This window comes from Syngnathus acus, chromosome 20 (genome assembly GCF_901709675.1).
Source record: "Syngnathus acus chromosome 20, fSynAcu1.2, whole genome shotgun sequence".
NCBI lineage: Eukaryota > Metazoa > Chordata > Actinopteri > Syngnathiformes > Syngnathidae > Syngnathus > Syngnathus acus.
Window position 1 is genome coordinate 1,356,757 of NC_051104.1, and position 17,970 is coordinate 1,374,726.

Genomic DNA, 17,970 nt, shown 5'->3' on the forward strand with positions numbered 1-17,970 from the left:
CTGTCTACCCGCTTTTCTTCTGAGACTCATTTCCAAGAGCCAAAATTCAAAACCACACATCATGTCAGTAAATTATCTATAAATTCAAACACTAACATATAGTGGAGAGTGCCAGCACACACCAGAAGGAGCAATACAATGAACTGAGTTCCAGCATTAAATATCTATTATTTGTTTTTTAATTTATTTTTCTATTATGACTTTTTTTGTATTTATTTATTTATTTATTTATTCATACATTCATTCATTAATTTATTTATTTACATCCTTCATGTTTTTTTTTTTTTTATAAAGTGCAACATTATAGAAATTTTTTTCCATTTAAAAAAAAAAAAAAACAACCAAACACAAAACTCCGGTTGTTTGTCACTGCGAATCCAGATCAATGGTGTAGACATGACAGAGGCCAGACATGACCAGGCAGTAGCGCTCCTTACCGGCACCTCACCCACTATCGCCCTCCTGGTGGAGCGAGACCCCAACGCGCCGTGCTCTCCGGGCCTGTCCCGGCAGCGGCCCCACTCCCCGCCGCCCCCAGAGCCCTCTGACTCTCCAGACCAGGAGGAAGACGGCCTGCAGGGGAACCACCTAGGCCGCGTGGAGGATGAGTACCCCATTGAGGTAAGGGGCGGGGCCACCTGCAAAGCCGCCAACGTGTCACGTGACATACCGATTAGATCCTTAATAGGTTTTTCTATTTGGCTTGGACGCGATACTTGCTGTTGTCCAGTTCGAAAGAGGATGGCGCATGGTATGAAATCGAATCGTGGAATGGATTGTAGAGTAAATAGCTTAAATAGTCCAGACATTTCCTAACCAGGGTATATGCATACCGGTTTAGCGTGGTGCCTCGATGTTATGTATGCGTGTACCCCGCTTAGCATCAACAATAGAAACAACCCAAAATAGAATCCTTTACATCCCCCAGCAAACGTATCCGTTTGAATTCTTTCATTGGATTCAAATGATCTGCTTTGACAGGAAGTGACGCTGGTCAAGTCAGGCGGTCCCCTCGGCCTGAGCATCGTCGGGGGCAGCGACCACGCCAGCCACCCCTTTGGCATCAACGAACCCGGCGTGTTCATCTCAAAGGTAAACAAGTTGCTTTCCATCCAGAGTGAAACCGTGAAGACTCCCAAACATTTTTAACGAGGACGGATCTCGCAGGTGATCCCCCACGGCTTGGCGTGCCAAAGCGGCTTGCGCGTGGGCGACCGCATCCTGGAGGTGAACGCCATCGACCTGCGCCACGCCACCCACCAGGAGGCCGTGCGGGCGCTGCTGTCCAACAAGCAGGAGATCCGCATGGTGGTGCGCAGAGATCCCTCGCCGCCAGGGATGCAGGTCGGTGCCGCCCGTCAACTCGCACGAGTGGTGTGTTGGCAGAGATGCCGACGGAAGTGTTTTTCCATCGTCTTCTCCAGGAAGTTGTCATCCATAAGCAGCCGGGGGAGAAACTGGGGATCAGTATACGCGGAGGAGCTAAAGGCCATGCGGGAAATCCTTTTGACGCCACTGATGAGGGCATCTTCATATCCAAGGTAGCCAAGGCGTACGTTGTTTTAGCTAGCACTACCTTGCCTTGCTAGCTTAGCTTAGGAGCTGATTGTATGTAGGTTACACATGACATGTGTCCTTTCAAAACAAGGTGAGCTCCAGCGGCGCGGCCGCCCGGGACAGCCGGCTGCAGGTGGGCATGCGCATCCTGGAGGTGAACAACCATAGCCTGCTGGGCATGACACACACGGAGGCCGTGCGAGTGCTGCGGGCCGTGGGCGACTCGCTGGTCATGCTGGTGTGCGAAGGCTTCGACCCGCGCAAAGTGCCCGCCGCCGAGGCTGTTCCCAACCAGGAGCCTTATGTTCGTAAAAAAAATAAAATTAGGCATTTAATGTGACTGCTTTCTGCACGGGCTCAATTGAATCTGTGTCCTCAGGCGTCTCCCGGCATCATCGCCAACCCTTTTGCGTCAGGCATCGTCCGCAAGAACAGTATGGAGAGCATCTCTTCTATAGACCGAGACCTGAGCCCTGAGGAGGTGGACATCATGCTAAAGGTACAAACACAAACAAGGGCTTTTTTTTTAGCAGTGCACTTTGGCTCGATAATGATCATTAAAGTTTAAAAATATTATTTATGATTCATTGTCTTAAAATAATATCTATTTGTCTGTCTATGACAGCGACATTTAGTGACAGGCAGGAACAACTTTATGTGTTTCCACTAGAGGGCAGAAGGCGCCACATTAACCCCGTGTCCGTCCGCTCCATCTTTTACCACTTTTACAGCCAAATAACAAATTTGCGGTAAAGTAGATTTTACACTGAAAGAAATAAATCTACGAGTAAATTGAAACAAAATCGTCATTATTTCAGTGTATATATTTTTTTGTGGGTGCCGGTATGCGCTAGGCCCGAATCACAAGTCCCTCACAAGTGTTTTGGGAAACCAGGAAGTCATTAGCATGCATTACAAGGGGTGACTTTTTACAGTATTTTTTGCCAGTCATCAACATACCGGGAATGGCTTCGGCGCGGCCAAGTGGAGGCGTGAATCAAATGTTTTTGTTCAGCGTTTTTTTGTGTGCGCGCTCCGGCAGCAATTCAGCTTCAGTGTCAGTTTTACTGCCCCGCCGCGCTCATGCATCAGAGCACCCGAAAGCAGTCCCTTACCCGGAGTGAAGGCGTGTAGAATTGAATGGAGCTCGCGCGCACTTAAAAGACTGCCCGCCACTCTTCTTCCAGGAGTCTGAGATGGTGAGGGAGACGTCCGAGTGGGAGAAGGAAGAGATGGAGAAAGTGGTGAGTTGATCGAGGAGCGCCATCGTTTAAGTCTACAAAGTGATTGAAAAGTAAATTCTCAAATAGTAATTTTACGTTTGAAAAGTAAATTCTCCAATAGTAATTTTATGTTTGGAGACAAAATTTTATGTAACAATAAAAAACCTACAATTTGTAAATATTTTTTCAGTATTTTAAAATAGGGAGTCTGTCAGCTATTTGCACATATCGCACCTCGCATGCTTTTTCTGCTCCCAAAGTGAACGAATGATTCTATACTTTTCTCTTTTTCTCTCTCTCTCTCTCTCTCTCTCTCTCTCTCTCTCGCTCTCTCTCTCTCGCTCTCTCTCTCTCCTGCTCTGTCCTTTTTGGTCGTGCGTGAAATCCTCCCATCATTCCTTTTGTGCCGCCGCTTTTTTTTTTTTTTTGCTTTCCGTTATTTCACCTCCCATCACCTGTGTGTGCGTGTTTCTGTGGACTTCCTCCTTCTGCACTGTCCTTCCTTCCTTCCTTCCTTCCTGTCCGGGTTGAAGGAGCGTATGCGTTTGGAGCGAGAAGAGGCAACTCGCCTGCTTGAAGAAGAGACCGAGGTGAGACAATCCTGGATGCTGCTTGGAGTTCAGCGCGGGAAATTACATGATAATTGTAGATATGGTGAACAACTTTTTCACTTTTCGGTAAATTCCTGCTCGAAGGGAAATCTTTCTAATTAATGGACAAATTCAACAGATTTACCATTTCACAATTTTATTTATGTATTCATTAATTCATTTAAAAAAATTTTTTTTTTATATAATTTATTTTTATGTATTTATTTATTTATTTATTTATTTTGGGAGAAGTCTGTTTTTGGAAAGAAAAATAATTTCACATTTTCCAACATTTTCCGATTCAGTTTTTTGTTGTGCTTTGTAGAATATCGGCACTGGACCTTTAAAACTGGACTACAAAACGCTGGCAGCGCTACCCACCACTAGCCTACAGAAGATCAACCGAGTAAGTTTTTAAACAGCATTCACCTACTTAAGGAAGTCCCCACGTTAACATCTTGTCCTCTTGAACCCGCCATTTGCTCTCTTTGTAACCCCCCACCCCCAAATCTAACATGGCCGACCTTCCTTGTTCCAAGAACACGTCCCCCTTTTGGAGGGCTCATGAAATGAATTGACCAAAGCATACGGGTGCTGATTTATAAGCTAGTATAGCGTGTGTGCAAGATTGGGGGGAAGGGGGGACAGCTGCCCACTCTTGGGATATTTTAAACCTGCATCTGACGCTCTGAAGTGGACGCAGGCCACTTTAAGTGGGCGGAGTAGACGGTCCAGACATTTGGGAAGGGTTTTTGTCCTACTTTGACTTCCAAGTGGGCTTACATTAACTTGGACGTTGACAGACACCCCAACCAGAAACTCTACAGTAGGTATGAAAATAGCCGTCCTGCGGGATTTGATCGTTTTTTGTTATTATGAAAGATAAATTCCTTTGAATTGACTTGAGTTGAATCAACACCTCGTGTGCCGCATAGCTTTTCCACTTTTTCCCCATTCCTCTTCCTCTTGCTGTCTGGCTTTCAGTTCTCTCCTTCTCTAAATCCAACCGTCCCCATGGAGGCCCCCTTGAAAGCCCACTACGGCGCCCCGTTAGAGCCTCTGGGCTACAGCTTAAGCCACCCCCCAAACCCCCACGCGGAGCCAACATCCTCCCCCAGTTTGTTCTCCTCCAAAGAAGACAGCGTCGGCTCGACGGCGACTCTGAATTCATCAGAGGAAGGCGAGGAGTCTCTGGTGGACTCGCAGCCCATCTGCTTCAAGGAGAATCCCTTTTTAGTGGCCAACCGCAAAGGCAAGGGTCTGCCACCCGGCCAGCAAATCCTTTCGGGACCGCCGGTGGGCTACGGGAAGCAAGGCCAACTTCAGACTCGGTTATTCAGCAAGGCAAGCCTCTTTTTGGCTAGGTGTGCTGTGGAGCCGGCATGTTGAGTGAACTGCCCTTTATTGCGGGGGAAACGTTCCCAACTCACCCGCGGTTGGTGAAAGTTGCCACTCACTTTTGTTTCCCTTTTGAAAGACACACGCTTTTTTTGCCTTGTGTGCCCGGCAGCATACTTTGCAATGTGTTCACTCCCCGGTCAAGATAGGCTGGAATGCGTGTGGCGACAGCTGCGGTGGCCACTTTGGACTGTTTGAGGCCGGCAAGACCCCGCAAACGGAGTGCATGTCCTTTGCAAGCTTGAATTTTGCTAGATGAGACTAACCGATGAATCGCCATGTCTACTTACGATGTCGTGTTCCTCTCAGACTATAAAAGTGGAGGGATCCCATTGGTGTGCAAATTCCCTCTAATTCTAGGGCCACTCTTTTCTTGTCAAGACGAGCACTGCTGTACTAAAATTCACGTTAGCTAATTTAGTATTGCTATATTATATATATTTTATAATATGTAATCTATATTATATATAATATATTTATTCATTATAGCTAGTTAGACTGTATTGTAATGACGAGACAACAGTCATTCCCTGACGCCCACGTCACTCACCAGGCCCCTCCTTTTAAAGTCATACACACTCCAAAGTGATGGACACTACAGGAGTGACCCCAAGTAGTTTAAAATAATTACCTGCTTCTTATCTTCCAGACTCCTTCGTCTGATTACGCCAGGACCGAGAGTCCAATCAGAGAAACCTCCTACTCGCCGACCATCCAGCCGGTGAGCACTGAGCCAACCTCCACATCATTTGCATTTCACGTCAGCTTTTTTTTCAGCTTTCCTGGCCACGAGTTCCTTTTGACTTTGACACCCACCTCCCCTCCCCCCCATCTTAGCCCAGCCACCACTCTTCCGACAGCTCCCTGTGTTCTGGCAGGGAGACCCGCTTTGTAAGTGGGGGCCCCACACTCCCGCCCTAAAAACTGTTTGTCTACTTTTTTTTTTTTGTCCCTCGGAAGCCTGTTGTTTATAAATGGCGCATGGAGTTAATGAGTTGGTGCCTCCCCCCCACACACACACTCACACATCCTCATAATTTCTTTCATAGGCAAGCATTCATTTCACCTCCACCCCCAACACCAAGGACAACACTTCACCCTCTGTGAGTTCCACTTTGCCGTAGAAAGCGCCATCAATTCCTGCCCAGTGCCTCACACTCGCTTTTTTGTGTCCGCAGACTCGACCGGGCGCCATCCTGCCTGTCGGGCGCATGCGGCCCAGCACCTCGCCGGCCACTCCGGACGGCTCCGGCCTCAGCCCCTTCCAGCATGGCCCCTCCCCTTTCAACTCTCAATCCTCTGTAAGACCCCTCACCTCCTCCTAGGGCCGTGTTCTTTATTCCGTATCCTTCATGTCCATGTACTAGCGTGACATTTCAGCACAGGACAGGAATGACATATCAAGGATATGGAATAAACGCTCAAACAAACTTTCCGTACCTGCACCTCTCTCGGAGCGGAGGTGCAAAAAAAAAAAAAGGACATTCGAAACGAACCAAAGAAAAGGGATTTGATTGTGTACATGCCTTAATTCTTCTGATATATGTCCCAAGTCTTCCTGGTTTGAGCTTCGTAAGCCCGACTGTCTTGTCTTTTCTCCCCTTCGTTTTCCACACGTACAACCAGCCGCCATGCTGTTCACCCGTCCACTCTCATAGTTGACTTGGTTAGGATTTTCATCGTCTACCCTCTCGTTTGTCATCTTCCTCTCCTTCCCCACGACACCTTCGCCATCCCCCCCCACCCCACCCTATCCGTGCAGCCTCGCGGTCCCTCCCCCACCTCGCACTACGAGTTGCCCATGAACGCCAAGCAGGTGTACAAGGCGTTTGCCGCCGTGCCTCGCTCGCTGGCGGTGCAAGAGCCGGAGCAGGTAGGCTCAAGTCGTGGTGCTGCGTCGCCATGACAACGCATGCTGTGTCCCCCCCCACCCCCACCCCAAGGCGCCTGTGACGTGCTGTGATGTGTGGAATGCGACCATCGGTTTCATACTTGCCGACATCGGCTTGTTTTCATCCGTCCTGTACACTCCGTGTGTTGCACGTACATTAATATCCATTTGCTTTATAAATTTGTCACTCTTTTTCCCTTTTTGTGAATGCTGTATATTTGCCTGCCCAATATCAGTCAGTCTTTGTCCCCATCCTCATTTTGTTTAGCGCTAAAAAAATTTCTCTGTCAATTAGGACTTGTATGGTGTGAGGAACAATTTCCATCCCAAGCAGCCTTCTCCAGAGGTGAGTTGTGAATTTTAGTTGGTGTACTTTATGAATGATGAAAAGCTGCCAGCGACTAATCCGCACAGACAAGTTTCTCTATAGATGCCACAAGGTGGCAGCAAAGCACTACTTGTGTCTAAACGACACCGAGATTGTATTTCAAGCTTTTACGCCTTCCCGCTCGTGTGGCCCTTTTAGCCCGAGTTGAACGACGACGTGTTTGAGGAGGGGGTCAGCGGGTCCGTCAAAGCGGCGGCCCGCTCCGCCCTCTCACCCGACCGTTGGGAGTATACCAATATGGCCGCCGTGCCTCGCATCCCCAGGCCGTCTCTGGACACGCAGGTAGCCGCCGCCAGCAGCCCTGCTTAGGTGGTGTGCTTGGTCTGGCCGGTGGCGGGCTCCGAGGCTGCGTTGGCCATCTTTTAATTTGTTTGGGTTTTTCAGGGGGGGGCTGAATTCTTATTGTGTTTGCTTCCTGCTGCTCGATCTTTCAAATCCTGCCGCATCAACATTTTTTGGCCATGTGGAAACTTGGAGCTCTGATAGTGTTTGACGCTTCCGAACCCTTGCAGAGTCCGTCACCCAGCGGCAAGGACAGCCCCGAGCAGCGCTCCTTCCGGGACCGGCAGAAGTACTTTGAGATCGACGTGAAGCAGCAGACGCCCGAAAAGCCCAAACCTCGCATCTCGCTCGTCGGTGAGGACGACCTCAAGAAGATGAGGGAGGAAGAAGGTTGGTCCTTTTGTGCGTGTTCCCTCTTCACGGTTCACTCCCCGCTCAAAAACGCCTCCCACGGTTTGTTTGAACGCAGAGCGTAAATTTGAGCAGCGAGCGCGCGAGTACCTGCTGGACGAAGAGGACGAGGACGACGAGGAGGACCTGGCCAAGCACGTGGCGCAAATGAAGGCGACGGGCAAGGTGCTGCTGGACGGAGTCGAGTATGACGTGGAGCCCGTGTCGCGGGCAAGCTACGGCGCAAGTTCACGGTACAAACTTGTTGATGTTAAAAGGAGACATTGTGTGTGTGTTTTTTAAATTTTTGATTCTGTCAACGTGTTTCTCCCTGTAGGCCTTCGTCAGTGGAAAGCAAAGGAGGCACGGCAAGGAATTCCTTGGATGACAGTTTCAGACTGGCGCAGCGGCCCAATTCCATGACTGGGTAAGCCAGCACTCAATTCCAAGGGTGCCGCCAGTGTCTTCACGTGCTTTCTCCCCGCAGTTTGACCCCTGCTTACACCAGTGACGCGGCGGCTCCCATTCGCACTGCCAAAGCCGAGCGCCGGCACCAGGAGAGGCTCCGCATGCAGAGTCCGGAGCTGGCCGTGGCCGTGGACAAGGACCTCTCCCCCGCCGAGAAGCGAGCACTGGAGGCCGAGAAGAGAGCCATGTGGAGAGCGGCACGGTAAATGAAGACAAGAAACCCCCTATACGCAATTTGAGTATTTTTGATTTTTTTTTCCTCTGTGAAACCTTTCCTGGTCGCTGAAAAACTCAACGACAGCGGTGCCTCGAGATACGACTTTTAATATGATCTATGACCACACTTGTAACTTAAACCCATCCTTCATCAATCAATGTAATGTGAATGCCATTCAGCCATGTCCCAAAATATTGATTTAAGTTGCATCTGAAGGCACCACTGTTGTCACTATTTTCGACGTTTTTTTCCCCCCACTTTCCTCTCTCTGTTTGTCTTCCTGGTGATCTTTCCTTCATCCCACTTGGTCTTGGTCACACCCGGGGTGGGGGGAGGCTCAGGCCTTTAGACTTGGAGGACGATGTTAGGCACTATGAGCAGGACCTGGCCAAGAGGCTCTACCAGGCTCGAGTGAGGGCCTCTGACTGCACATCAGCCGCTGCCTCCCAGCTCAGGTCTGCCAGCGGGAGACGTGAGCATGGCGTGGGGGGGGGGGGGCTTTGCGCTCGTTGCACGTCTTTCCCACCTCATCCATGTCCTCTTTGTGCCTTGCTGTTTCCATTTGTACTAATGCACACTTGCCTGCAAGCAAGTTTGTGTGTGAAATCCTTTTCCTGGAATGCGTCTTTAGTTTGGGATTCTGGCATTCCCGGGAGCACCGCGTCTATTCGCAGCTTGTCTTCAACTTAGTCAAATAACTCAGCAAACATCCAGATTTGAAATGATTGCCACCCACCCATAGGTGTGTGTGCGCGTGCCTCACCTGCTTTGCCTGACGTGTGCGCGTTGCCCTCTTGGCAGGATGAAGTCTCTGGAGCAGGATGCGCTCAAAGCTCAGATGGTCATCGCCAAGTCTCGGGACGGCAAGAAACGAAGCACCCTGGACCAGCTGGCTGAGTCGCCTTCGCCGGCGCCCACACCCTCACCGGCGCCCACGCCCTCGCCCACCCCGATGGAAGGTAAGAAAATGTTTAAGATGATGACTTTGTCATCCAATTTCATCTTGTCTTTCACTTCCTTGTCTCCCAGAGCTCACCAGTCCTCGGATGCTAACCTCTCCGGGCAGACTGGTAAGTCATCCAAAAAGAGGTTTCGAGCCATTTATTGCTACTCCTGATTAAAATTTATTGACACCTATTAAAGGGAATTATAAGAAGCGATTTGCTTCCTCGGCAGTTAGGAATCCACACGTGTTCCCTCCACTCCATCACACGCTTTCACCGCCACCTCCACACAAATCCCCCACCGTTGCTCGTTACTGTATCCATCCATCCCTCCTCTCCTCTTCTATCCTGCCTTGCCATCCTTCCAGTCCCTGTCATCAAAGAGATTTGACTACCGCCAGTTTGCCGCCATTCCCTCTTCCAAACCAGCATCCGACGTCCAGGTATCGGCTGCACGCTGAGCCTCACAACCCCCCCCCCCCCTGCCCGGCCACGCCTCCTTACCAACCTTGAACCCTTCCTATAGCTTCTCTGAATTAATCCACATAACTTGGCTGGAAGGGTCTCAACAGGGGGGATGCGGTGGGAAAAAGGGAGTTCTCATTTGGTGCGCTTGGGGGGGGTCTTTGCTCGTCTGTCTGCTTTGGTTTATTCGCATTATATGGTGGCTTTTGTTTTTGATACTGTTATAACAAAAGTCACGTTTCCACCAAGCTGTATGGTTCGGTTCTACGTGGATTCGGGGACAAGTTGACTTGCCTATGTTTACGATGTACATTTTTTTAGGGCTGAGAAAAATGAAAGTTGAATTAGATTTTTTTTTTAAATTGCGGTTGGATACAAATATAGGAAGTTAAGACGTGTCTCAACTTATTTTATAATTTTATGTGAAAGTAAAATGCGCAAATGGTAAAAAATGAAGAGAAAAATACATTGTCAAAGTCATAAATGAATGGAAGTGGAGTAAGAAAATTAGAACAAGTTTTAAAAAAAAAATGGGAGGAAAATGCAAAAATATTCTAATGTCAAACTATACATTAGTACATATATATAGTATTGTTGTTAAAACATTTAAAATGTGTATGCTTAGGAAACGGAATGTTTCCAAGTGAATGTTTCCAAGTGAATGGAAGTGTACTTGGTGGAATCAAAGGCTTATGCAACTTTTTTTTTTCAAAGCTTCATCTAGCTACATTGACTTGGTTGCGCTTTTATGCCAATGACCTTCCGTGAATGCCACAAAACTGTCGATCGAGCTTGCTTTCCTGAACTTGCCACTCTGCTCCTTTTCCACTCACCCACGTTTTGTCTCCTCGCAGTCTCCTGACGCGGTGGACGACGTGCAGTTCACCGACGACGGCTCGCAGCATCCGGGTGAGTGCGCCTCACGCTCCTTTTGACTTTGCGCTGATGACGACAATTATGATGACGAAGGCTTGACAAGAGGATGAGTGAGATACGTGTTTCCTGTGCCTTTTGATTCAGGTGTCTACACGGGATAAGACGCCCCTAGTGGTAGGAATGTGTGTGTGCATGTGCGCGCGCTAATGCGATAGTTTAGTGCCCTCATGGTGAAAGCCAGCCCAAATTAACAACATACTAACCAGGAGCGGCTTTGTGAAGCTGCATAGTCACAACACGACAGCCGTGTCATGATTTACTTGATAAAACATACCACGATAACAAAAAAATTAAACAGTCTGTGTTTTATGCTTCATTACTGATTGACATTCACTTCTGGTGTTTGCACCTTTGCCACCAGAGAGCAGTATAACAGACTTTATAACACACAAAGAAGAGTTTCACAAAAATATGTACAGTATATTTAAATATTTTTTTAATTTAATTATTTATTATAATTATACTTAATCTGTTATGATTTTGTTGGTGTCTTTCCTTTTTTCCCCGCTTCTGCTGGTGTTTTAGTGTTGGTAATCTCGGAGGGGATATTTTCAGCTTTCACCGCCCTCGTTTACAACTTTTTCTCTGAGCCTAATGGTGTGTCTGTGTGTGTGCATTTCCTGTCTAGACCCCACCGCCGGCCCGGAGGCCGAGGTCCCGGTGCCCGCCACCTCGGCCCTCGAGGAGATGGCGCTGTACAGCAACAAACGCAAGCTGCGACAAGGGCGCCGCAGTTTGGAGACGGCCGTGCCCACGTAACACTGCACGTAAAACACATCAGTACACACTACACAAGAAGAAGAAGAGTCCATTTACAAGAGACCAGGATAGAGGTCCCTCATATCCAGCCTTGCCTTCAGTCATCATGGAGACCACACTTCCTCCACGCTTCCTCCAGCCCAGCTAACATTCTTTTGTTGGTGTTTTTAGCTTCTTTTTTTTTTTTTTTTTTTTTTTTTTTTTTATTAACCTTCCAAAGACAAAAAAGAAGAAGCCCTAGCTGTAACATGTGGAAAAATATTTTGACTAGATTGTAAAATGTTGTTTTTGGAGTGTAAATAATAGTAGATGACATCCTGCTACCTTCACACACACGCAGACTGTTGGGAGCTTAAGAAAAAAAACATATCATGTATCATTGTTGCACTGCCTTGCAGATTTTTAACCAAGTAATTTATTGTTTTTATGTAATAATTTTAGGCCCAAGTGAGGCTATTTTATGTATGCAGCAAAACTAGCTGGGCATATTGATACTACTTACAAAAATGTGGGGATATTAGGCTTTTGGGTGGAATCCTAAAATGAATCAAAAATCCATGATAACAGTGCCTCTACAAATTACAATCATTAAAAAAATAGCACTGCAAAAAGCACCATATTTACCGACATTAAAGTACAGTAGGCTAGAGTGTTCAAAAATAAAATAATAAAAAAAGACTGAAAAATTAAACATTTTGACAGCCACAACTTTATGTAACATTATGCACGTTTGAACATTAACATTACAGTTAAGCATACAGAGAGAGAAAAAAAAGCCTATTTCAACAATGACTTGATTATAATGTAAAGCATGGAATTTTAAAATAAAATTTTACCTGAAGAGAAAATGTATTTGGAAGTGGCCACTAACACAGGAAGTCATAAATGTTTCCGTTTTGCACCCCAAATCCTGATATCCCAATATTATTTTTATGATCATCTGGGAGCCACAACAAGTTGGGTGTTTTTTTTTACACAAACGGTACTTTCCCTTCTTTGAACGTAATTCTCTTTGACGTTCTAATCATCATTGAAGTGTTCCGGTGTGATGTGAAGGTAGCGGATGCTTTATTTTTCTGCCCGACGGGGCTAATTTAATAATCTGACGACACTGAGAGATCATTTTTCTTATCATGGTGTGAATAATGTACAAATAAGAATGCGGGCGAGCTAGTGAAAACTGAGCCAATGTGTTGACCAATCGAGCATCTGGGTTTGGACAGCACGCGGGTCACATTTATTTTGTTCATTTTCATGGGAGAGGTTCACTTACCAAAACAAAATGAAATAAGACCTTCCCTGATGTCATATCAGCTTCTGCATCTGACATTCTGCATCATCAGCGTATTGTTTATTTAACATTTTTAGGTGTTCTAATTCTAGTGGTTCAAGTCATGTTCAAGTTTGCTAATAGCTCTTTCCAGTTTGCCATAGTTTTTATTTTTTGTTTCCATTTTTTTTTGTGTGTGCATATTTTCAACTTAATTCAGTTGACTGGCTAACACGTGTGCTAGTTTGTCCTGTTTGACTTGACGTAGTCGGACCGAATGCTATCTTAGTGCTGAACAATGATGGAAAATTAAATTAATTCAAATATCAAATGTTGTAGAGTTATTAGTTACGCTTATGTTTTATGCATCAATTTCATTTGTGTAACTTGGAGAAAGAACGTAAGTCTCTTCTCTGTCCAGACCCAGCTGACAGGTTCCATTGCACAGGGCTAAAAGGTGAAACAAAAAGCAAATGTGCTCTCTGCTATTCCTCTCTGTAAAGACAAATCAGTGGTTTAATTTTTTATAAATAAACATTTTAAAGTCATGAATAAATGTCTCGCTGTTGCTTATTGTGTTGACTAAGTTGTAATGGAGCTCAAATACACACTTGATATTTGTACCATTTATCCAGGCGCTTTATGAATGAATGCCTTTTATTGTCATTACATCAACGGAAAAGTGATGGAACAACACTATTGGCAGTTAGCTCAATACTTGCTTGGATTTTTTTTTTTTTAACTAGGAGCACAGTTGGCCTCTAAACTGGCATTTTAGGTGTGCAAGTAAAAAAACGGGCGCATATGAATTTCAAATTGAAGTTACAGTAATTTCAAATTGCAGTTGATACTCTTCATATTTCCACGAATGTTCAATATATTATTGATAAATTGACATAAGTGTTTATCAGACGTTAGTCAACAGGCCATATATTTTAACATTACGAAAATGTTATTGCGGACTACGGCGCGTTAAGTCTTATGCACCAAATGTTCCGATTTACGTACCAATTCGGGTTACGTCGCTGGAATAGACCGCTATTGAAAACGTTTTTTTTTTATATTATCAATTTGCTTATTGTCATTGTTGTTATTTAAATAAAACTGAAGATATAAATTGACAACATTTAAAACTAATAAAAAATAAATAAATAAATAAAAAAAACGTAACACTTCCGTGTTCATGTCCATCTATTACCGGGTCACAGTGCTGATTTGTCAGATTTCCTGTGCGGTGCATGGCATGCTTGACAGGATTGCTGACGGGTGACGCAGATACTCAGCCGAACCTTTTATTTTTTGCCATCCTTTAACGGAGGAGAAACGACACTCAAGAAAGCCAAGTGACCGGCGTCGGAGCTTTTAGTAGCTTCCGCCCTTTTCCTCTTTCCGCCTTCCCCCACACGAGAATCACTTTTTCCCCCCCTCCTCGGCGTGTCATTGCTCCACCGGCGTGCTTGAAAAAAGCTAGCGGCTCTCGTGAAAATGGCGGATGTGTCAAGTGAAAAGAGCTTGGACGACTTCTTTGCTAAACGGGACAAGAAGAAGAAGAAAGACAAGGGCAAGGCCAAGGAGTCAGCCGTCTCCTCGACAGGCCTTAAAAAGAGCAAGAAGGAGAATGAAAAGTCGTCGAAAGGCGACGGTCAGGACGCCAACATGGACAAGGTAACGTGGAGGAATCTGTGTCTGGAAGCCACGACATTTAAGGCCCTTATCGAGTTATGTTAAACCGCCCCTTGACACTTAAATGACGAGAAATCAACTTTTAAGGAGTCATTTGGAAAGAAAAACCGACTGGCTATCTAGCATATGCTCCGCACGGCTCATGTGACGACCGGCTGCCAAGCACCGCTTAGCTTTTAGCTTCTCTCACTGACACGTTGACGAACTCAGTGGAACCACTTACTTCGTAGTTTTTTTAGTTAAGTGTCTAATACTGTCTTTTTTAGATCTCCGAGAAAAGAAAAGGGAGGGCGAGCCGCCGCCATTTTAGTTTGTTTAGTCACCCCACTAAGACGTCGGTACAGGGGTCCTCGCTTTACGACGCTGTTCCGTTCCAACAGTGGCGACCTAACCCCGAGTTTATACACAAGTCGGAGGACGCTATATTCCTATCAAATATCTGTAATATCAAATATATTAGAAAACGAGTAAGCTCGGCAATAACTGAGCCTGTAAACTGTAGTCCACTACAGGGGCGCCACCAGTGGGTGGATAGGAACATTTTCTGGCCAGCCACTGGGCAGAACAGATTGTATTCGTGTCTGCTAATGTAGTTGCATCCTTGGACTAGTAAAGTGTATCAGTAGGCTTTTCCTAGTTTTCTACTGACTAGTTTTCTACAACAGTAACAACAGTGAGTAGCTTTGTGCCTTTCCGGCCAGGAGGACGAGGAGTGGAAAGAGTTTGAGCAGAAAGAGGTTGACTACAGTGGCCTGAGGCTCCAAGCATTGCAGATAAGGTGAGGGTGAAATGTCTCCATCAGGAGCGTTCCAATGTGGTCATAACGTTTGTTTCCCCTAAGTGACGAGAAGGATGAAGAAGACTACGATGACGAGGAGCAGGACGAGGACGGGGATGTCCTCATTGTCGCGGGCGGTGACAAAATGTCAGGCCCTTGGAACAAGTCCTCTTCTGCTCCTGCGCCGGTTGCACCAGTTGGTGAGTAGTAAACCTTCACTTGCCAAAAAGACATGGGCCACTATCACATTTTGACGGTATGATAGTCTTGAACATAAAGATTGAGGTTTCATATTTAAAATATGTGCAGATTTATTGAGAGAATTTGGTAAATTATTTGAATTTCCTTTCTGCAGAGGAGGTGGAGACGGTCGATTCAAAGGCGCCGGGGGGCGTGTACCGTCCCCCGGGGGCTCGCTTTTCCTCATCCAAACGAGCTCAGACTCAGGGACCCCCAGAGATCTTCAGCGACACCCAGTTCCCATCCTTGATGGCCACCGGCAAGCATGTGGAGACGCGCAAGTAATTCCACGCACCGCCATTGCTTGGCTTTCCACACCATAAGAGAATGGCAAAAATATGCCATTTGAAATATCCTCACACATAGCATCTAACATAAACTCGTGCGATCCACCAGATGACACTAGTTGTTCCTCATTGAGAGCATTCAACAGCAAAATTTTGCATGTTATAAAAATTGGAAGGTATTGGGGGAAATAATTTGAAGAAAGATGAGTTATTGGTTGTCTGTTTTTAAAAGCAATATTGTCAAATAAAATGAAATCGTTTTAAAAAGTTGATAAATTCAGGTGAGACATGGGTTTCTGACTAAAAAGCAGAGCATATTCATAGCCACCATTTTGAAAGTGACTTTGTGTGTGTTCCCCCGCCAGGGACCGCGAAATGGAGAAGACGTTTGAGGTCGTGAAGCACAAGGGTCGCGGCCGAGAGGACGGCAATGCCACCGCCACGGTGCAGCACCTGCAGCTGGATAACCAGTTTGCTGTCCTGGGGGACAAGTAAGACATGCGTGCCACCGCCGCTGCCATTTGGCGCACCCCCTACCAACCAATGAGGAGGAAAAAAAGCGGCTGAACGTTGTGCTAACGCACTCGCCGCCAACAACACACGCACACACACACGCACACACACATATGCATTTAAATCATCACATCAAAGGTTCACCAGGTTGGGAAGGGGTGGAGGTGGTGTGGGGATGCAACTCCAAACAAGCTTTTCACGGCAAGGACTTTGTGGACCACGCTTGTCTATCTGGACTTCATCAAGGTGATTTTATGAACTTGTGTGTGTTTGTGTGGGAAGAATCTATTTTTCTGCGCTGTCACACACACATACATGCACATGCGTGGGCTCTAGGGGGTGCGTTTGGGCGTCATGAGTGGAGGACACTACCTTGACCACCTGGACTCTGTTTTGGCCCCACAAAAAAATCCTGCACCTGTGGCGGTGAACGGGATATGAGCTGCGGGGTGATGAGACTCTCACGATTCCCTAATAAAGTGGCCTTATGGATACGAATGTCTCGGTCATCCCAGGAGCGCTAAATGTACTTGAAGTCACCACAAGAGAAGAAGAAAAAGAAAAATGGGAATTTTGCAGATGTAGTTTGGAAGATTTCAAATCTTGTTTCCTCATATCCGCTGTTTAGTTTCAAAGCTCTCCATTATTATCATAATCAGATCAACAGTGGCTTGCCAGTCACGGCCATTGTGTGACACCTTACCAATGAGTAACAATTCAAATGCGTGGCTCTATCAATTTAACTGCCAATTCAGTTCTAGCAGTCAATTGAGCATTAGTTTTGCAAGTTAAATGATGAATAGTGTGTGTGAATTTCTTTTAGTTTTTTGTCAATTCCATAATGAGTACAGTAAGTGCTGGGATACTTGTGTGCGTGTAGTTGAAGTAGAACATGTTTGTGACAAAAAACGAGAGCCAATTTATCAAATAAAAGTGCTAATCTGGAATGCCTATGTATGTGTGTATGTAATTAAAATTACAATATAGAGGAAAACAATTCCAAAAATATCTAAGAGTCAAGAAGAAAATGGCAAGTACCGTCAACCTGGTCATGTTGAATTGTGTACCCTTTCTGAAACTTCGAGCAGAATCCAAAAATCTGTTGAATTCAGCACCTCCCCCCCCTATTGGAAGCAGTAACACAATGTTGAACACAGTTCAACTGGCCTGTGCAACAAATGGGAAGTTCCCACTGGAATGAATGTGACGTGGTCAGCAGGGTTATTTTGAAAAGCTTAGTAACGCCGTCAAGTTGAGGGGGTAGGAGAAGGCAAACTCTACCTTAGACATTACTACCATCTAGCGGTAATATTGGCACACAGTACCCCCTTTATTTATTTATTTTCTCAAAAACTGTCTTTGAAACGTGTATATGCATATTATTTTATAAAGGAAAAATAACCCCACCCTAAACAAAACAAAATCAAGCTTTTCACCACTCTCGTTCACTCCCGGGGTGTTTAACACGCCGTCAAACTCCCGTTGCCGAGATACGCAAGCGCATCGATCGGCCGTATTGGATTTGTCAAATCTGTGAATGTACGTTGAAAGCTGGTAAACACGAATACAAACACTAAACAAGTGAGGACAGCTATTATCAGATACAATCATGTTTAACAATCGCACATTCACAAACAGAAATATATAGTTCACATATACTGACAAACATAATTTGATCCACAACACTGGAG

The 17,970-nt window shown here is 45.9% G+C and overlaps 2 protein-coding genes across 21 annotated transcripts in view; both read left to right on the forward strand.

Annotated features, from left to right (window-relative positions):
- scrib (scribble planar cell polarity protein) overlaps positions 1-13,326 on the forward strand; it is a 28,723-nt gene extending 15,397 nt beyond the window's left edge. For 2 of the 19 annotated variants that reach the window (XM_037280149.1, XM_037280153.1), the window contains 27 exons: positions 382-621; positions 982-1,092; positions 1,168-1,344; positions 1,425-1,541; positions 1,649-1,861; positions 1,937-2,056; positions 2,745-2,801; positions 3,314-3,370; positions 3,696-3,776; positions 4,355-4,714; positions 5,418-5,489; positions 5,606-5,659; positions 5,818-5,871; positions 5,947-6,069; positions 6,531-6,641; positions 6,955-7,005; positions 7,186-7,329; positions 7,560-7,719; positions 7,799-7,973; positions 8,057-8,146; positions 8,207-8,389; positions 8,746-8,872; positions 9,204-9,363; positions 9,434-9,474; positions 9,717-9,791; positions 10,668-10,722; positions 11,378-13,326. In XM_037280149.1, the coding sequence (XP_037136044.1) occupies positions 382-621; positions 982-1,092; positions 1,168-1,344; positions 1,425-1,541; positions 1,649-1,861; positions 1,937-2,056; positions 2,745-2,801; positions 3,314-3,370; positions 3,696-3,776; positions 4,355-4,714; positions 5,418-5,489; positions 5,606-5,659; positions 5,818-5,871; positions 5,947-6,069; positions 6,531-6,641; positions 6,955-7,005; positions 7,186-7,329; positions 7,560-7,719; positions 7,799-7,973; positions 8,057-8,146; positions 8,207-8,389; positions 8,746-8,872; positions 9,204-9,363; positions 9,434-9,474; positions 9,717-9,791; positions 10,668-10,722; positions 11,378-11,508 (3,339 nt within the window). In that variant the 3' untranslated portion in view covers positions 11,509-13,326. Of the gene's footprint in view, positions 1-381; positions 622-981; positions 1,093-1,167; positions 1,345-1,424; positions 1,542-1,648; positions 1,862-1,936; positions 2,057-2,744; positions 2,802-3,313; positions 3,371-3,695; positions 3,777-4,354; positions 4,715-5,417; positions 5,490-5,605; positions 5,660-5,817; positions 5,872-5,946; positions 6,070-6,530; positions 6,642-6,954; positions 7,006-7,185; positions 7,330-7,559; positions 7,720-7,798; positions 7,974-8,056; positions 8,147-8,206; positions 8,390-8,745; positions 8,873-9,203; positions 9,364-9,433; positions 9,475-9,716; positions 9,792-10,667; positions 10,723-10,833; positions 10,864-11,377 lie in introns of all 19 variants that reach the window. The other 17 variants (XM_037280157.1, XM_037280150.1, XM_037280160.1 and 14 more) reach the window with 17 other exon arrangements.
- Positions 13,327-13,986: 660 nt separating this feature from the next.
- cdv3 (carnitine deficiency-associated gene expressed in ventricle 3) lies at positions 13,987-17,226 on the forward strand. Of its 2 annotated transcripts, none has more exons than XM_037280355.1 (5): positions 13,987-14,443; positions 15,163-15,239; positions 15,303-15,439; positions 15,595-15,760; positions 16,132-17,226. In XM_037280355.1, the coding sequence occupies exons 1-5, from the start codon at positions 14,264-14,266 to the stop codon at positions 16,259-16,261; spliced, it is 690 nt and encodes a 229-aa protein (XP_037136250.1). In that variant the 5' UTR covers positions 13,987-14,263; the 3' UTR covers positions 16,262-17,226. The 2 variants fall into 2 exon arrangements, with proteins under 2 accessions (XP_037136250.1, XP_037136251.1); XM_037280356.1 differs by having other exon boundaries at positions 15,166-15,239.
- The last annotated feature ends 744 nt before the right edge of the window (positions 17,227-17,970 follow it).

Coding starts and splice junctions, on each gene's coding strand:
- cdv3 (XM_037280355.1), top strand. CDS start 14,264: ATGGCGGATGTGTCAAGTGAAAAGAGCTTGGACGACTTCTTTGCTAAA. Junction 14,444..15,162: donor AGGACGCCAACATGGACAAG/GTAACGTGGAGG, acceptor CTTTCCGGCCAG/GAGGACGAGGAGTGGAAAGA. Junction 15,761..16,131: donor AAGCATGTGGAGACGCGCAA/GTAATTCCACGC, acceptor TTCCCCCGCCAG/GGACCGCGAAATGGAGAAGA.